This window comes from Peromyscus leucopus, chromosome 4 (genome assembly GCF_004664715.2).
Source record: "Peromyscus leucopus breed LL Stock chromosome 4, UCI_PerLeu_2.1, whole genome shotgun sequence".
Taxonomy (NCBI): domain Eukaryota; kingdom Metazoa; phylum Chordata; class Mammalia; order Rodentia; family Cricetidae; genus Peromyscus; species Peromyscus leucopus.
In genome coordinates this window covers 46740842-46756530 of record NC_051066.1, presented here as the reverse complement: position 1 = coordinate 46756530, position 15689 = coordinate 46740842, and the positions used below count along the sequence as shown (strand labels likewise).

Genomic DNA, 15689 nt, shown 5'->3' with positions numbered 1-15689 from the left:
TGCCATTTTCCAAATGTATCTACTGATAAATAAGCAATGTAACATATATACTTTTTGTTTGGCTTTGTTTTTAAACATTTCAACATCTTTAAAAAGCCATTTAAGCTTGTGCTGGCCAGTTTTATGTCAACTTGATACAAGCTAGAATAATCAGAACAGAAGAAGCCTTAGTTGAGAAAATGTCTCCCTAAGATCAGGCAACAGGAAAGGTTGTAGGGCATTTTTCTTAATTAGTTATAGATGGAGGAGGGCCCAGCACATTGTGTGTGGGGCCATCCCTGAGTTAGTGGTCCTGGGTTCTATAAGAAAGCAGGCTGAGCAAGCCATGGGGAGCAAGCCAGTGAGCAACACCCCTCCATGGCCTCTGCATCAGCTCCTGCCTCCAGGTTCCTTCTCTGTTGGAGTTCCTGTCCTGACTTCCTTCAGTGATGAACACTGATGTGGAAGTGTGAGCCAAATAAACCCTTCCCTCCCCAAGTTGTTTTTGGCTGTGGTGTTTCGTCACAGTAATGACAAACCTTAAGTTCACAATTTGGAAGACAATCTTAATACATTAAATTACAATTTTTGACTAAGGAAAAGTATAGTGTCTGATAATTTCTTCTGTTATTTTCATTCTGTTTTTAATAAGCACAAGCAGAAATCAAAAACCTCTAAAAATCAATCTAAATCTACTAAATATATAAAGGCCAGAGTAATTTAGGGAAAAAAAAGAAAGGAGTGTAGGTAGCAGGGAAGAGATGGGAATAGAGGGAGGGAGGGAGGGAGGAGGGAGGGAGGGAGGGAGGGAGGGAGGGAGGGAGGGAGGGAGGAAGGGAGCTGAAAAGCACACTAAGTGAGTAAGTTAGCCAGGATATTTCTGCCTTACACTGATGCTTACTGGGAAAGCTCCCGGCCGTCCCTGCAGCTCCTCCACTTCCTTTATGAGATCTTGCGTGCTTTTGTTACTAGGACGTTGCCAAAGGTTATTTTCCACATTGCTTCCAGGATAACATGGAAGAACACTGTTAGCAAACTGTCTACAGAGGGGACATGTGAATTCTCCTTTGTCCACTGAGAAGCCCTGAAGAACCTGGTCATTCTGAAAGATGAAATAAACATGTAGATGTCTGATGCACACATTTGCAGTAAACAAAAATTACACTACCAGATTTTACAGTAAACTAACATACATATCATACAAAGAAGAACATCTCTAAAATGTCACAAGGAAATGAAATCTCTGGTTTAGTTGTCAAAGGTTACCAAAGCATTGGGGGGGGGGGTTGAAATAGGGTTTTTCCATGTAACAGTCCTGGCTGTCTCAGAACTCTCTCTGTAGACCAAACTGGCCTCAGACTCTCAGAGATCCACCTGCCTCTGCCTCCTGGGTGCTGGGACTAAAGGTGTGGACCAACACCACCTGGCTTGAAGCACTTCTTATAATACAGCATTATGTCATAATCACATATAAGACACTATCCTCTTTCCTAAGTAATGCTACATTTTTTTCTCTATATACAAAACTTTAATATCTTTCTTTGAAGAAGCTATATAAAGTCTCAATGGTTTACATGAACCACAAAGCCATTTATACTCTGATTTCTAATTAGTTCTTCAGAAATATAGATGTAGATATAATGACTCAAAAGTATCTTATCTTAGTTCATGAAATGTTCTGGTAAACTGCAGATGTCACTACGATCCTGCGCATACCCTAAACCAGTTAGCACTCCTTGTCCACCACATGTACAATGGTGGTTAATTTGACTGTCGACCTGACAGAGCTAGAATCACCTAGCAGACAGGCCTCTCGCATGCTTCTGATGGAGTGCTGACAGTGACTCAACTGAGGGGGAGAGTCCCCACTGAGCAGAAGCGGCACCACTCCAGAGACTAGGGTTCTGCGCTGAGGACAAAGGAGAAAACAAGCAGCGCACCAGCGTTCATCTCTCTGCTTTCTGACTGTGGCTCAGTGTGGTCAGTACCTTCTGTTCCTGCACCATGCCTGCCCTGCCAGGCTAGACTACACTCTCCAACTGTGAGCCCAAGACTCCTGCCTGCCTGCCTTGCTTCCCTCTATTGCTCTATTGTCAGGTATATCATCACACAATGAGAAAGTAACTAACATACATCATAAATTCTCTGAAGAAAGGATGGCTTGTTTTATTTATTGTTGTATCCCCAAGTTCATCACAGAATCTACAATACTCTAGAATCTTAATAGTTGTTGAAATGCGTAATATGCTTAAGAAGTATTAGCTTATTAATTCTGACAACAGACAGGCTCAGATCATGGAGGATGAATGGCATTCAGAGAAAAAAGAAGCTTCCTTCTATCAAGAGGAAAACAAGAAAGTATTGGTAAACCACTGACACAGCACGTGTCATCAGATTTACATTTCAGGAAGAGAGTGGACAACTTAGAGTAAGGAAATCAATACTGAAAGCAATCACAAAAGTCAAATCAAAAGAGGGCAGACACGTGCCGGGCAGTGGTGGCAGGTACACCTTTAATCCCAGCACTTGGAGGCAGAAGCAGGTAGATCTCTGTGAATTCAAGGCCAACCTCATCTACATAGAGTTCCAGGACAGCCTAGGGCAACACAGAGAAACCCTGTCTCAAAAAACAAAACAAAACAAACAAACAAAAAAGGGAGGCTTACACAAAATATCAGTGGGAACAGTGAAGGCAGAATTAATGCCAAGTGATACTCAAGAACATCCAGTAGAATCCTGGCTAGTGACTGAACATGAGCCATGAAGAATAGAAAGGAGAGAAATGCTTCTGAATGAAAGATCTATAAAAACAGGAAATTTACTTCTACAGTAGAAATATTTTGAAGAAGCTGAACTGAAAGGCTAAAATAGACTTCAGCTGAATGCAAGGTCAAGGGAAGGATTCTGAATGAAGCAGACCTGGATATCTTTATACACTGAGAAGGGACAGGAGAGACAGCAAGGCTATGTAAAGAAAAAGATGTCACCTGCAAACAGTCATGGCTTCTGCAGTGCTGGAGACAAAGGACTCCTAGAGTACAGACAGGGAAGCTAGTCCTTAACAGAAGCAGAAAAGAAAGGACAGGCTAGAATACAGACACTTACTAGGGAACTGTACTTTAACTGGAAGGGGTATGTGTGATGGAGACACACTGATTTCTTGGTGACATAAGAAGAAACAGAATCTGATGAGTGAAGTTCTTAGGACTTAGGTGAAGTATCTGGATGGAGGAAGGCAGACTTGAAAGAGCTGCTGAGGCAAACAGGAAAGAAACCTGATGAAAGCAGGGATACAAATGATATGGCATTTAAGGACATAAACATAATCTCAGTCACCGACAGAGGAAATCCTAAATTTGGATAATAGTTCACCTTGTTTTATGATTTTCTACAGTCTTCTGGTTCACTTCTATGTCAAATCAAAGGAAGCTGACTAACGCTTGGGAATAAAGACAGACTAGGCTCAGGACAAGACAGTGAGGTTAGGAAAGAGCTAATGAACTAGGATGCAGAAGTTAAAAGTACTGCTCACAGGGGAAAGAAGACAGGGTGATCATGTAAAAAGATGACCCATAAGGCAGTGGAGCTTAGCACTTCAGAGCAATGACAGCCAAGACTAATGGGAGTCGTGGGAGTTAGCTGCTAAAGGATAAAAAATCACAATCCCTCAGACTCAAGAGGGGAACTGGGAATGTGTATGGTGTAAAACAAAATTAATGTCTGGAAAGATAACAGATTCCTTTAATTGTTTTTTCTCATCAACTTACCCGTAATGATTCCATATAGGATTTATGACAATCTATGTGTAACGTGTGGCCACAAGTTTGTACATAAACACCTCCTTCCCAGCCAATTGATACTGCCAAAAGGCAAGAACTCTTCAAAGAGAAAAAAAAAGAACAAAAGAAAGTTAACTTTAAAGAATTATTAACATAAAAATGAATTATTAACATACTGAAATACATCCAACCAAAACTGGATGTTTTCATGCATAGCCTAATACACTTTATGATATAAATTAATATATGACTAGACAGTCCTAAAGCAAGATCTCTAAAATTAGAATACTGTAAGTTTTAGTTTCCAAATATCTATGCTTACTATAAAAGAGAATAAACATCACAGACAGTATTTTTTCTATCTAATAACATACAGGCTCTCAATATTATAGTTCAGGGGCTGGGAAAATGGCTCAATTCATAAAGTGCCTTCCATAAAAACACAAGGACTTGAGTTTAGACTCAGTATCCATGTCAAAGGTAGGTTCATCAGTACATGCCTTACTTACACTGGGAAGATAGTTACAGGCAGATAGATCCCTGGAGCTCAACAGAATAGAAGAGCTCAGGTTCAATGAGAAACTCTATCTCAAAACATAAGGTAGAGAGTGACTAAGGAAGGCACTCAACATCAACCTGCACACATACACACATTCACATACAAAAACAGTATGGTGAGGACGAACTACACTGATGTTGATCATTTTATATGTTCTGCATAGCACTAACCTCTCCATTTCTAACATTAACAGTTTCTTTTTTGGAATGCAGATCTCCCTCTAACTGCCTTAATGTCAATCTCTCTTAAGTTTCCATCCCCTGTTTTTCTTACACTTCTTTGTTTACCCGCCCCTTCAATATCTGCATTCCTCTCTTATTTTTATCATTTGGTCTGCCAAACAGCATTTGGAACTAAGTCTGAATTCATCCCAAACAGCATTTGGAACTAAGTCTGAATTCATCCCAAACAGCATTTGGAACTAAGTCTGAATTCATCCCAAACAGCATTTGGGACTAAGTCTGAATTCATCCCAAACAGCATTTGGGACGAAGTCTGAATCCATCCCAAACAGCATTTGGGACGAAGTCTGAATCCATCCTGTAAGATTTGTATTAAGACAGGCAGAGTCATATGAGGCATAAGGGACAACATGGTGACAGTCACATGATCAAATATTTGACAGCTGTCATAAAAATGTTTCCACATGCTTAAAAGATAGTGTAAATCTTTCCATTTTTTAAAGTTGAAAAGAAATTTATACATCATAACACAAGGTAACCTAAATGTTCTTTAAATCCAATGTTCCAATAGTAAATCAAAATTCTTCCTGAGAACACAGAAGTTGAAAATACTACAAAGGAGCTGGTAAGATGCTCAGCAGGCAAAGTATTTGCCATGCAAGTGTGAGGACCAGAGTTCAATCTCCAGAACCCACAGTGGAAAGAAGACAACTGACTCCCCCAAAGTCTGACCTCCTCACAAGTGATGGAATGTACACACACATATGCATACAGACATTTTAAAAACCACAAAGACAAGACTGCACAGTATAAACTGCCTCCCTAGACACAGTGTGCAGAAGCATAAACCAAACACTCACAGCAGGTAAGCAAGGCTCTACTGTTTCAAATCAGAAAAACAAAACAGGAGGCCTACTCATCTCTGTTTTATGTTTTTGGAGACCCTTAAAATAGAAACAGATTTGAGGCCAGATCACTCAGTCAGCGAGCAGTCAGTTAACAAGTACAATGTTCTCTTCGGCACAGCATTAGAAAGACGACGACGGGAGTAATCTGAACTCTTAGTGACAGGAGCTAGGTGTTTTGTTTATCAAGTACTTTTGAGACAGGGTCTCATGTAGCCCAGTCTGTTCTTGACTCACTATGTGGCCCAGGATGACCTTAACCTCTTTATCCTCATACCTCCACCTTCAAAGTGCTAGAGTTACAGGTATGCCCCCAGCCCCTGGCCTGTGGTTAGCTTAAAAACAGGAGATAATAGTAACTCTTACGTAACAGAGGTCTCCTTTGAGTTTGCTAGAGTCAAAAGCACAGGAAAACTGTCATGAGAAAATATTTTAGAGAGATTTTAACTCTATTTAGAGATATTTAACTCAATGTCCACTCATTGCTGTGCTAAGTGCTTACCACTTGTCTTCCTAAGTCAGTATTGGTGAAAACTCATACAGTAACAGTGCTGTCTCTTTTTATAAGACAAGAATAAACCACTATTAAGGTCATTAAGTTATAAGCAATAGAGGCCAAAATCCAAAGGTAACTAGCCCCAAGGCTCAGGTTCCTGCCTCCATTGTGTCACACTGGCGATGGGTTTCCACAGTGAACATATGCACTATTTTACAAGAATCAATCTCGGTACCTAAATTCTGTAACATGTGCAGCTTAATTCTATGATCCGTATCAAAGACAAGTAAGTTATTCTTCTACCCACGAAGTCTGTTCTAACCAAAATTCCTGTCCTCTACTTTAAAGTCTTTCAGTAAGAAATCCAGGAAGCATCTATACCCCAGAGATCAAGGGCTACCTAACCCTGAGGGAGGATATAAAACCTGATTTTCAAAGGCACATAGTGCAGGGAACACACCATAAGCCTACTATGTAAGTACACACACAAAAAAAAAAATCATGCTATCTATCAGAAGAAAAATCTAATAGTCACTAACATAGGAACACAACAGTCCAGTCAGTTCAGAGCCTTTTATTTAACAACAAACAAACAAAACACTTTATCTTGAAATTCCTTATTTTGGCTTAGAAAGATACCCAATCAACTTCTTTTATTAGATCTCTTCTCCATAATTATCAAATTGTGTTCTATTTTGTTGTTGTTGTTGTTGTTGTTGTTGTTTTTGAGACAGGGTTTCTCTGTGTAGTTTTAGTGCCTGTCCTGGATCTCACTCTGTAGACCAGGCTGGCCTCGAACTCTCAGAGATCCACCTGGCTCTGCCTCCCGAGTGCTGGGATTAAAGGCGTGCGTCACCATCGCCTGGCCTGTGTTCTATTTTGATTGAATTACAAAAAACTTTTCAGGACTGATATGGCTCAGCAAGCATTGAAGGCCACAGTTCAGATCCCCACACAAAAGCCAGACAGGTTACTAGCACCAACTGAGCACCACGTGTATGCCTGGTGTCTGCAGACGTCAGAGGAGCATGTCAGATCTTCTGGCATTGGAATTATATGCAGTTGTAAGCTACTATGTGGATCTAGCAATAAACCTGGGTCCTCTGGAAAAGCAGCCAGTGCTCTTAACTGCTGAACCATTTCTCTAGCCCTGAAATAAGTGTTTTCAAGAAAAATTGTTGGTAAGATTATGCTAAGATCTTTTTTGTGTGCATTGTTTTGAATATTTATTTTTATTTATGTGCATGTGTCTATGAATGTGTGTGTGCCTCATGTGTACAGATAGCCATGGAGACCAGAAGAAGGGTACTGGATTTTTGGAGCTGGAATCAGAGGCCACCTGATTTGTGTGCTGGGAACTAAATTCAGGTCTAGCAAGCACTCATAACCCCTGAGTCATCCATCTTTCCAACACTCTGTTTTGTAAAATTTTGTTGCCACCTTATTAGATGCATTTTTGTTATAATACTTTGCATTTTATTTGAACCACTTTAAAGTAAATACACAAAGGTGAATGTCAAAACCAAACAGAACGTTTTTTTTTTTTTTGCATGTGTGATGTGTGGTGTTTGTGTCTAGCTAATCAGCTTCCCTGAAGGCTCTTGCCTCTTCAGAGCAATAGAAAAATAACTAATACACTCATAAACACGAAACAAAATAAATCTTTTAAAAAACTTCTTAAGGGGAGAATAGACTCCAACGTTGTCCTCTGACCTCTACAAACACATCACGGTCTGCATGCCTTACCACACACACATCATATGTGCTCTTAAACACACTAATAATACAGATATCAATAAAACATATAAACATAATACTTTTAAAATAACCATAAATTGCTGGGCGGTGGTGGCGCATGCCTTTAATCCCAGCACTCGGGAGGCAGAGGCAGGCGTATCTCTGTGAGTTCGAGGCCAGCCTGGGCTACCAAGTGAGCTCCAGGAAAGGCGCAAAGCTACGCAGAGAAACCCTGTCTCAAAAAACCAAAAAAACAAAAAAAAAACCCCATAAATTCACTTTTGAAACTCTGAAAATAAATAGAGCCATGATCCTCCATTATCTTATCCAAATTGCATTCTAAGGCCTGCTATGAGATGTCCTAATTAGGCACCCTAAATATTATAAGGTTCATTTCACATTTATGTTGACTACCCCACAGGGCTACAGTAGAAAGGACCATTTGAACCCTTCACAGGTAAGGAAATTGAGGGTTAGTATGTTTGGCCACACACACATAGCTCAGAAATGGCATGACCAGAGCAAAGCCCATTTGTTTCTGGACTATGACTCATTCTCTGTAGACCAGGCTGACCTCGAGATCCACCTGGCTCTGCCTCCCAGAGCTGGAATTAAAGGTGTGTGCCACCACTGCCCATGGACTCATTTTAATGTACACAATGCCTCCCTGACTAGAGCACTGAGTTCCTCCTGACGCCCTGAGAAACTCCACTTCCATGGACTGTGGGAGCAAACTGCTGTCAGTTACTGTTGGCTGTAAGGAAGCAAGCAGTGTGTCTTGCATCTGTGCTACTGACATCGCACATCTCAATCAACAGATTTGCAGCCAAGAAAGATCTATTTGGAAAGCAATCAAAACAATAATCTATAGTTAACTAAAAACAAAGCTTTACCTTATAAGTATTTTAAACTGTTGTATGTTTATCAAATTCAGAATTTATTAGGTTCAATCTACAAAAGGACGGGGATCTTATTTGATAATCTCCTCAAAAAAATATCAAACTTGATACAGCAATTTTACTTTTTTTCTTTCAGTGCTGGAGATAGACGCCATGGCCTCACACATGGTAAGAAAGTGCTTTAGTGATCTTCAAAAGAAGTTAATAATGCTGCTGCTGTTAAGTTGACCGAGTGCAAGAGCTTGCAGTTGTAAAGAGGCTGGAAAACAATCGACCAAGCTCACAGGAAGCGAGAGAAGACAGTCTCTCTGGTACATTTTAAAAGTACCACATGGAAATTCTATTGGGCATCTTTACACAAAAGTAAAAGTGGTAAAAAAATCTGCATAAAATATTCATACACTATGTAAATTATTTTAAGAGTTAATACTATTTTATTAAAGTAAATTATGTAGACTTCACAATAAGCAACATTTAAAATGCACATCACAGTTTTTCGAGATAGGGTTTTTCTGAGTAGTCCTGGCTGTCCTGGAACTCTGAACTGTAGACCAGGCTGGCCTCGAACTCAGAGAGCCACCTGCCTGTACCTCCCAAGTACTGGCATTAAAGGTGTGTGCCACTACTGCCAGGCTGCATGATATTTTTATTAACAGATTTCTATTGTGTCACTACCCACGTATCAATTATTGTTATTATTTTTCTACCAAACTTCATGGTTTGAAGTCAGAATGCCATTTTAATAGAAGAAAATAATATAAAATTCTGGAGGCAAATCATCATCAATATTGCCATCAAAATTACTATACAAGGGGCTAGAGAGATGGCACAGGTGCTAAGAGAAGTTGTTGCTCTTATAGAGGGCCCAGGTTCAGTTCCCAGCACCCAAATGGTATCTCACAACCATCCACAACTCCAGATCTGATGCCCTCTTATGACCTCCAAAGGCACCAGGCACACACAGTGCACTTACATTACATGCAGGTGAAACAGATGTACACATAAAACATAAATAAATAAAACATAAATAAATAAATAAATAAATAAATAAATAAATAAATAAATAAAAAAATAAATAAATAAATAAATAAACGCATGCTATCCAAGTGCTGGGGATATAAATCAGTGGTAGAACTCTTGCTAGGCTGGCGTAAGACCCTAGGTTCAATCCCTAGCACGATTTTAAAAAAATTGAAATAGTTTTATAATTAAAATACTTACATCTTTAAAATAACGCTGCAATAAAGAAAGCCTCACATCATGAACTGCTGCACATGTGTCCCAGGGGTAAATCTGTTCCTCCTCAGTGATTGGTAACTTTTTTGGCTCAGCATTGTCCCGGCACTGCCCTAAAACTAAGTAACAATAGAGACGAAAGTTCATTAAATAACACAACGATCTAAAATAACAACCCAGGTTATTCACAACAACCAATAGTAAATTCAAAATTTTTCAAACATTTTTAAATATCAAAAATTAAAATTCTACTTAAATATCAAGCATTAATGTTTAAATCTCTTATTAAAATATTCTGAAGACTTTAATTTAAAAAAAAAGAGTCATTGCCAAGTCTGGTGACGCACACCTTTAATCCCAGCACTCAGGAGGCAGAGGCAGGCAGATCTCTGTGAGTTCGAGGCCAGCCTGGTCTACATAGTAAGTGAGTTCCAGGATAGCCAGGACTACGTAAAGAGACCCTGTCTCAACAAAACAAAACAAAAAGATAGTGTTTTAGTTGTCAAGTTTATAAATAAGGGCCCAAATATAATAGCATTTATTTAAAATAATATTTAGGTGTCGTGGCACATTCCTTTAATCTCAGCACTTGAGAGGTAGAGGCAGCAGGATCTCTGTGAGTTCAAGGTTGAGCTACAAAGTGAGACCTTGTCACAATAAAAAAAAATGAAATATGAGTGTGAATGCATGGTGGATGATTTCCTAAATCTGTCACTTTCAAAAACAAAAACTGTTTCTAGTTTTGAGAAACAGTGACTTTCCCATATTAACCTACCTCATTTTTAAACATGCTACTAAAAGGAAGCAGAGCTGCTTGGAGAAAGCAATGACCCAAGGTTGGGAAAAGGCATGGGGTAAGACTGAATTACATGTGACAAAGAGACATGTGCCATCACTGAGGAGATAACCTATAAGAACCTAGGGAAGTTTGGACAGGCCAAATTAAAGAATTTAGCATCAGAGAGAATGATGCCAGTATCAGATGTTACACTCACAACTCAGTCAAGAAACACCCAGCAAAAGATAAAAGGCCAATGGGGCAAAGTCTCAACGTGTCACCTTCTGGTTACCTACCACCTAGTGATAGGCATCACCTAGGATGGAGCGCCCCTAAAGCAATGCCATCAGAAAGAACATGCTGTGTAATACCCTTCTCCAAAATGTTTACTCTGAAGCCAGGGGTGGTGGCGCACGCCTTTAATCCCAGCACTCGGGAGGCAGAGCCAGGCGGATCTCTGTGAGTTCGAGGCCAGCCTGGGCTACCAAGTGAGTTCCAGGAAAAGGCGCAAAGCTACACAGAGAAACCCTGTCTTGGGAAAAAAAAAAAAAATGTTTACTCTGAACCTCACAGTAAGAAAACAATCACACAAATCCACATGTTCTGTCTATGAAACAGCTGATCTGGAGAAAGGCTCTGAGAGACTGTTTTAAATTAATGAAGACACAAATGGACACTAGAGAGAAGAAATACATGCTATACAAGATACTACTGGTTCCTACCACAAAGAAATGATGGTTAAGTGAGGTGAAAGGTATATCAGTTAGCTGTACATACTCACTCTATAATATATGCATGTATCAAAACATCACAACTATTAGTCACATAAACAAAAAGCAAAAAATTCAGATATTGGGAGAATTTGAATATAGACATAATATATAATATTAATTTTAAATTTACTGAGTATGATAGTAGTGTTGTTATTATATAAGAGAATGTCCCTGATTTTCTTCTGGAAAAGGATGTTTACGCTCACATGTCTATGCATGCATGTGCTTTCTGGGGGGTACAAAGTATCAACTGTGGCAATATGGAAACTACTAGTAGCAGGTAAAAGCTATTCAATTTTCTATAGACAGAAAACACTGAGAAAAAATTTGAGAAGACAGACATAAATATGACAGAAGGAGGGAAAAACTAATGCCACAATTTAAGTATAAAACATCAAAAACCAAAAGGACTACAAACACAGATGAGAACATCACACAGTGCACACACTTTCCAAAACACTACAGCACCACAGTGTGTGTGTTTGTTTTCAATGTGTCATTGAAATAAGAATGGCATTTTTTTTAAATGCATTTGCATGAGAAAGCTGCTTCTGAGGATGGGAATCTAGGGTCTATCAGGGTGCAGCTGAGTTTTGGAAAGACTTAAAGTCACTGTGGAAATAAAGCAAAGAATCAAGAGGATTCTCACAGCTGAAACAGCACAATGTACAATCCTCTTAACACACTCCCAAATTCACTCGCTAGAATTTTGACGAAGGCTTGGGAATACTAACCTCACATGGTACTTTTGAAAATGTTTCTTCTTCTGTATTTTTTTGGACAAGTTTTCAGATGGCTTGGCATTAATTCTTTTAATATTCAACAAAATTCACTACCCTGTACTTTGTTGACAGGGTTTTGATCTTGCTGCCTCCACATCTCCTGAGTACTGAGATTACAGGGATGCACCATCACCTCCTGTTTATAAATTCAACTCAGAGTTCTGTGCAGGTAAGCATGTATTCTACCAATCAAGCTGCACCCTGAGTTCAAACCTTTTGTCTTCAATCTACTTGTATCTTTAAGTCTAAAGTGAATTTCTTTTTTAAAAAAATTATTTTTACATTAAGTGCATTGGTGTTTTGCCTGCATATACGTCTGGGTAAGAGTGTAGGATCCCCTGGAACTGAAATTACAGACAGTTGTGAGCTGCCATGTGGTTGCTGGAAATTGAACTCAGTACCTCTGAAAGAGCAGCCAGTGCTCTTAACCACTGAGCCATCTCCCCAGTCCTAAAGTGAATTTCTTATCCATAGCATACAGTATGGTCACATTTTAAATCTGTCAATCTCCACCTTCTAACTAGAAAATTAAATTCATTGTATTTCAAGTGATTACTAACAAAGAACTTGATTCTGCAATTATGCTGTTTGTTTTCTGTTTGTTTCTTAATTCATTCATTACTGCTCTCTTCCACAACTAAGTTTTCTAGTGTGGGATTTTGAGTCCTTTCCCATTTCTTGTAATGTGGATTTGTTATTATTATTTTGCTGAGGAGGTTGTTTTGTGGTTACCTGGACGATAGAGTTAACATCTTCACTTTGCAATAGTGACTTTTGAATTAATATCCACTTAGTTTCGATAACATATCAACCTCTTTCCCATTCCAGCCTCCACCTTTGCCTCTGCGTTTGTGTAAATGCCTACACTTTTTGTGTGAGAAACACTAACACTGGGTTTAAAATCTAGATATACAGTTCTTTTCAGACTCATTTCTTCATCTGTCCTGTTGCAGAAGGACTAAACCAATCAAGAACTGTCTAGGAACTATTACTACTTCAAAATACCTCAGAATGGGAAAGGAAGGACAATGTTCAGACCAATTCTTCAAATTTTTAGAATATTTTAAAAGACAGATTGGCAAACAGCATTCTGCATGCTGTGTCAAGAACTACTTCTGCATACTATTTTAAGAACTCAAAAAACCAAAGCACAACTGGCAGGACATGCCGTATGTAATTAGAATATTTAAACAAGCAATGATAGACTTCAGAGGTTTACAGATTTTAGAAAAGTTAAATTAACAAAAAAACTGAACTGTAATATTAGCTTTCATTTAATACACACAGTTGTCTGTTATAGATGCCATTATCTAAAATGTTTCTGTCAAGTTTCTTTGAATTCACCTGATGATGCTTGTAACAGTACAACCAGTCCTGTAGGTCTGTCTTCAGAGGAAGGACCACTCTGTCCACAAATAACACAGTCATACACAGCCTCAGAAACTTGCGGTTCTGCTGCGGTAATTTCCATAGGAATATCATTCTCAGGAGAATCTGGAAGAGAAAGCTATAGTTCTTAGAAGAAAAGTCCCTTTTCAATAAACCCTCCCCCCAAAGATCTACTTCAAATACTTAAGTCAAATACTAACAAAGTTGTATCATAATATAACTACTTATTCAAGTAAAATGTTAGCTCTAAGACCAAAACTGTGAAGTTGATAAAAAAAAAAAAATGTTGAGCAATATATGATTCAATATTTTGATGTTGTACAAATTATGGGTAGAAATTGATACTAAAAAAAAAATGGAAACAAAAACATCTATGTAAGGGACTGGAGAGATGGCTCAGCAATTAAGAGTACTGGCTGTCCTTCCAGAGGACCTGAGTTCCCAGCAACCACACGGTGGCTCACAATCACCTATAATGGGATCTGATGCCCTTTTCTGCCACAAAAGCATACATGTAGATAGAGCACTCATATGCATACATTAAAAGTCTTTTTAAAAATCTGTGTAAGAGAACATTTTAATTACATTTTAAGGAACAAATAGATCATTTGTTTTAATTTACTTTGAGGTTCTGAAGAGAAGAAATTTACAAGATAGCAATTCTTTAAAAATTGGTAGTAATATATATACTAGGGGATAATACAGGAAAATTTGCTTCCTAATTCTCTGTTTCAGTAATATCTCTCAAGTAATAGTCATCAATGTTTATATATGGAAATCACTGTATATTCTTATATATTAATAAATGGTACAGAAAATAAGTGATCTGTTAATATATCATTAACAAAAAAAAATAAAGACATACCAGCTGACACAGAAGGATAAGTATTAGGTATTTTTTCATATGTACAGAAAACAACAAATTTAGAAGATGATATTCTAAAAACAGAGGAAGTGTAATAGGAAAAGGAAGGGGGGAAAGGAAAGCATAAATATATTTTTAAAAGACTATTCATAGATCTACTATCATATAGGAAAATGGTATTTCTTCTCATTATAAAAATCCTAAAGCCAATATGAACTGAATTAAAAGGTAAGCATGATTTTTAGAAATACTAATGTGATGGCACAAAGAGACACCCAAAAGTGTTTTAAAGAATCATTATAAGGATCCTAGGGTAACTTCAGAGAAGAGCATCAAAATAAATAACCAAATACTTACTGACAGACCTGACACATGTGAGGGACAGATTCACAAAGGACAAAGCGGGCTCTTCTCACCACTGCCTTTGTTAACCACAAAGTGGCTAGGATAACGATCTGAGCCGAGGCCCGTGAGATGGCTCAATGGGTAAGAAGCCTGACAACCCAAGTTCCTCCCCAGAAGCCCATGGTGGAGGTAGAGAACTGACTCCACACAGTTGTCCTACGACCTCCACATCAACTGTGACCGCGGCTGATCTGTACCCATGTGCACACACCATAATTAAACAGTTACTCTGATCACTCCATTACTCTACTATTTAAATAAAAATTGTATATTATCTGTACTATTTAGAGCTGCTGAAAGTTTAAACCAAATTATCTCTATAAATAATAACTAATTGTGAGAAGTTCAAACTAAACTTTTGACTTACCAACATCCATTGCAGTTTCCATAAAACTTTTCTGTCGTGAGGCAAACTCTGCAAGCAATTTCTGCTGCCTTTCTCTAGCCTTCTGTCGCCTAAGAGAAATAAAATTTGAAGTACATGGTTTGTTCAACACTGATCTACAGCCTGTCAGGAGTATACGACGAACAAATGGCCACACAATCAAGAACAACCTGTTTCATATATTACATATTAAATATCATGTAAGATTTGAATGGCCCTAAAACAATTCTATCCCTTCCAAAAGACTTCAAACCCACTGTTTGCATTAAGTTAAAAAAAAAGGGGGGGGGGGCAGTATCTAGAGTATGAAAGAATAAATGAAATTGATAGAAAATCCTAAACATTCTACCAGGGAACTCTGACAGCTGATAAACACTTTCAGCAAAGTTGCTGGATACAAGATTAACTCAAAAAAAAAAAAAATCAATAACTTTCCTATATAAATGACAAACAGACTGAGAAAGAAATCAGAGAAACACCACCTCTCACAATAGCCTCAAATAATATAAAATATCTTGGGATAACTCTAACCAAGTAAGT

At 38.4% G+C, this 15689-nt stretch overlaps 1 protein-coding gene across 6 annotated transcripts in view; it reads right to left on the bottom strand.

Annotated features, from left to right (window-relative positions):
• Ubr3 (ubiquitin protein ligase E3 component n-recognin 3) overlaps positions 1-15689 on the bottom strand; it is a 146857-nt gene that overhangs the window by 39279 nt on the left and 91889 nt on the right. For 4 of the 6 annotated variants that reach the window (XM_028881970.2, XM_028881969.2, XM_028881977.2 and 1 more), the window contains 5 exons: positions 15132-15220; positions 13450-13599; positions 9758-9891; positions 3747-3857; positions 869-1081 (listed from right to left, as the gene is read on the bottom strand). In XM_028881970.2, coding sequence (XP_028737803.1) covers positions 869-1081; positions 3747-3857; positions 9758-9891; positions 13450-13599; positions 15132-15220 — 697 coding nt within the window. The remainder of the gene's footprint in view (positions 1-868; positions 1082-3746; positions 3858-9757; positions 9892-13449; positions 13600-15131; positions 15221-15689) is intronic. The other 2 variants (XM_028881971.2, XM_028881973.2) reach the window with 1 other exon arrangement.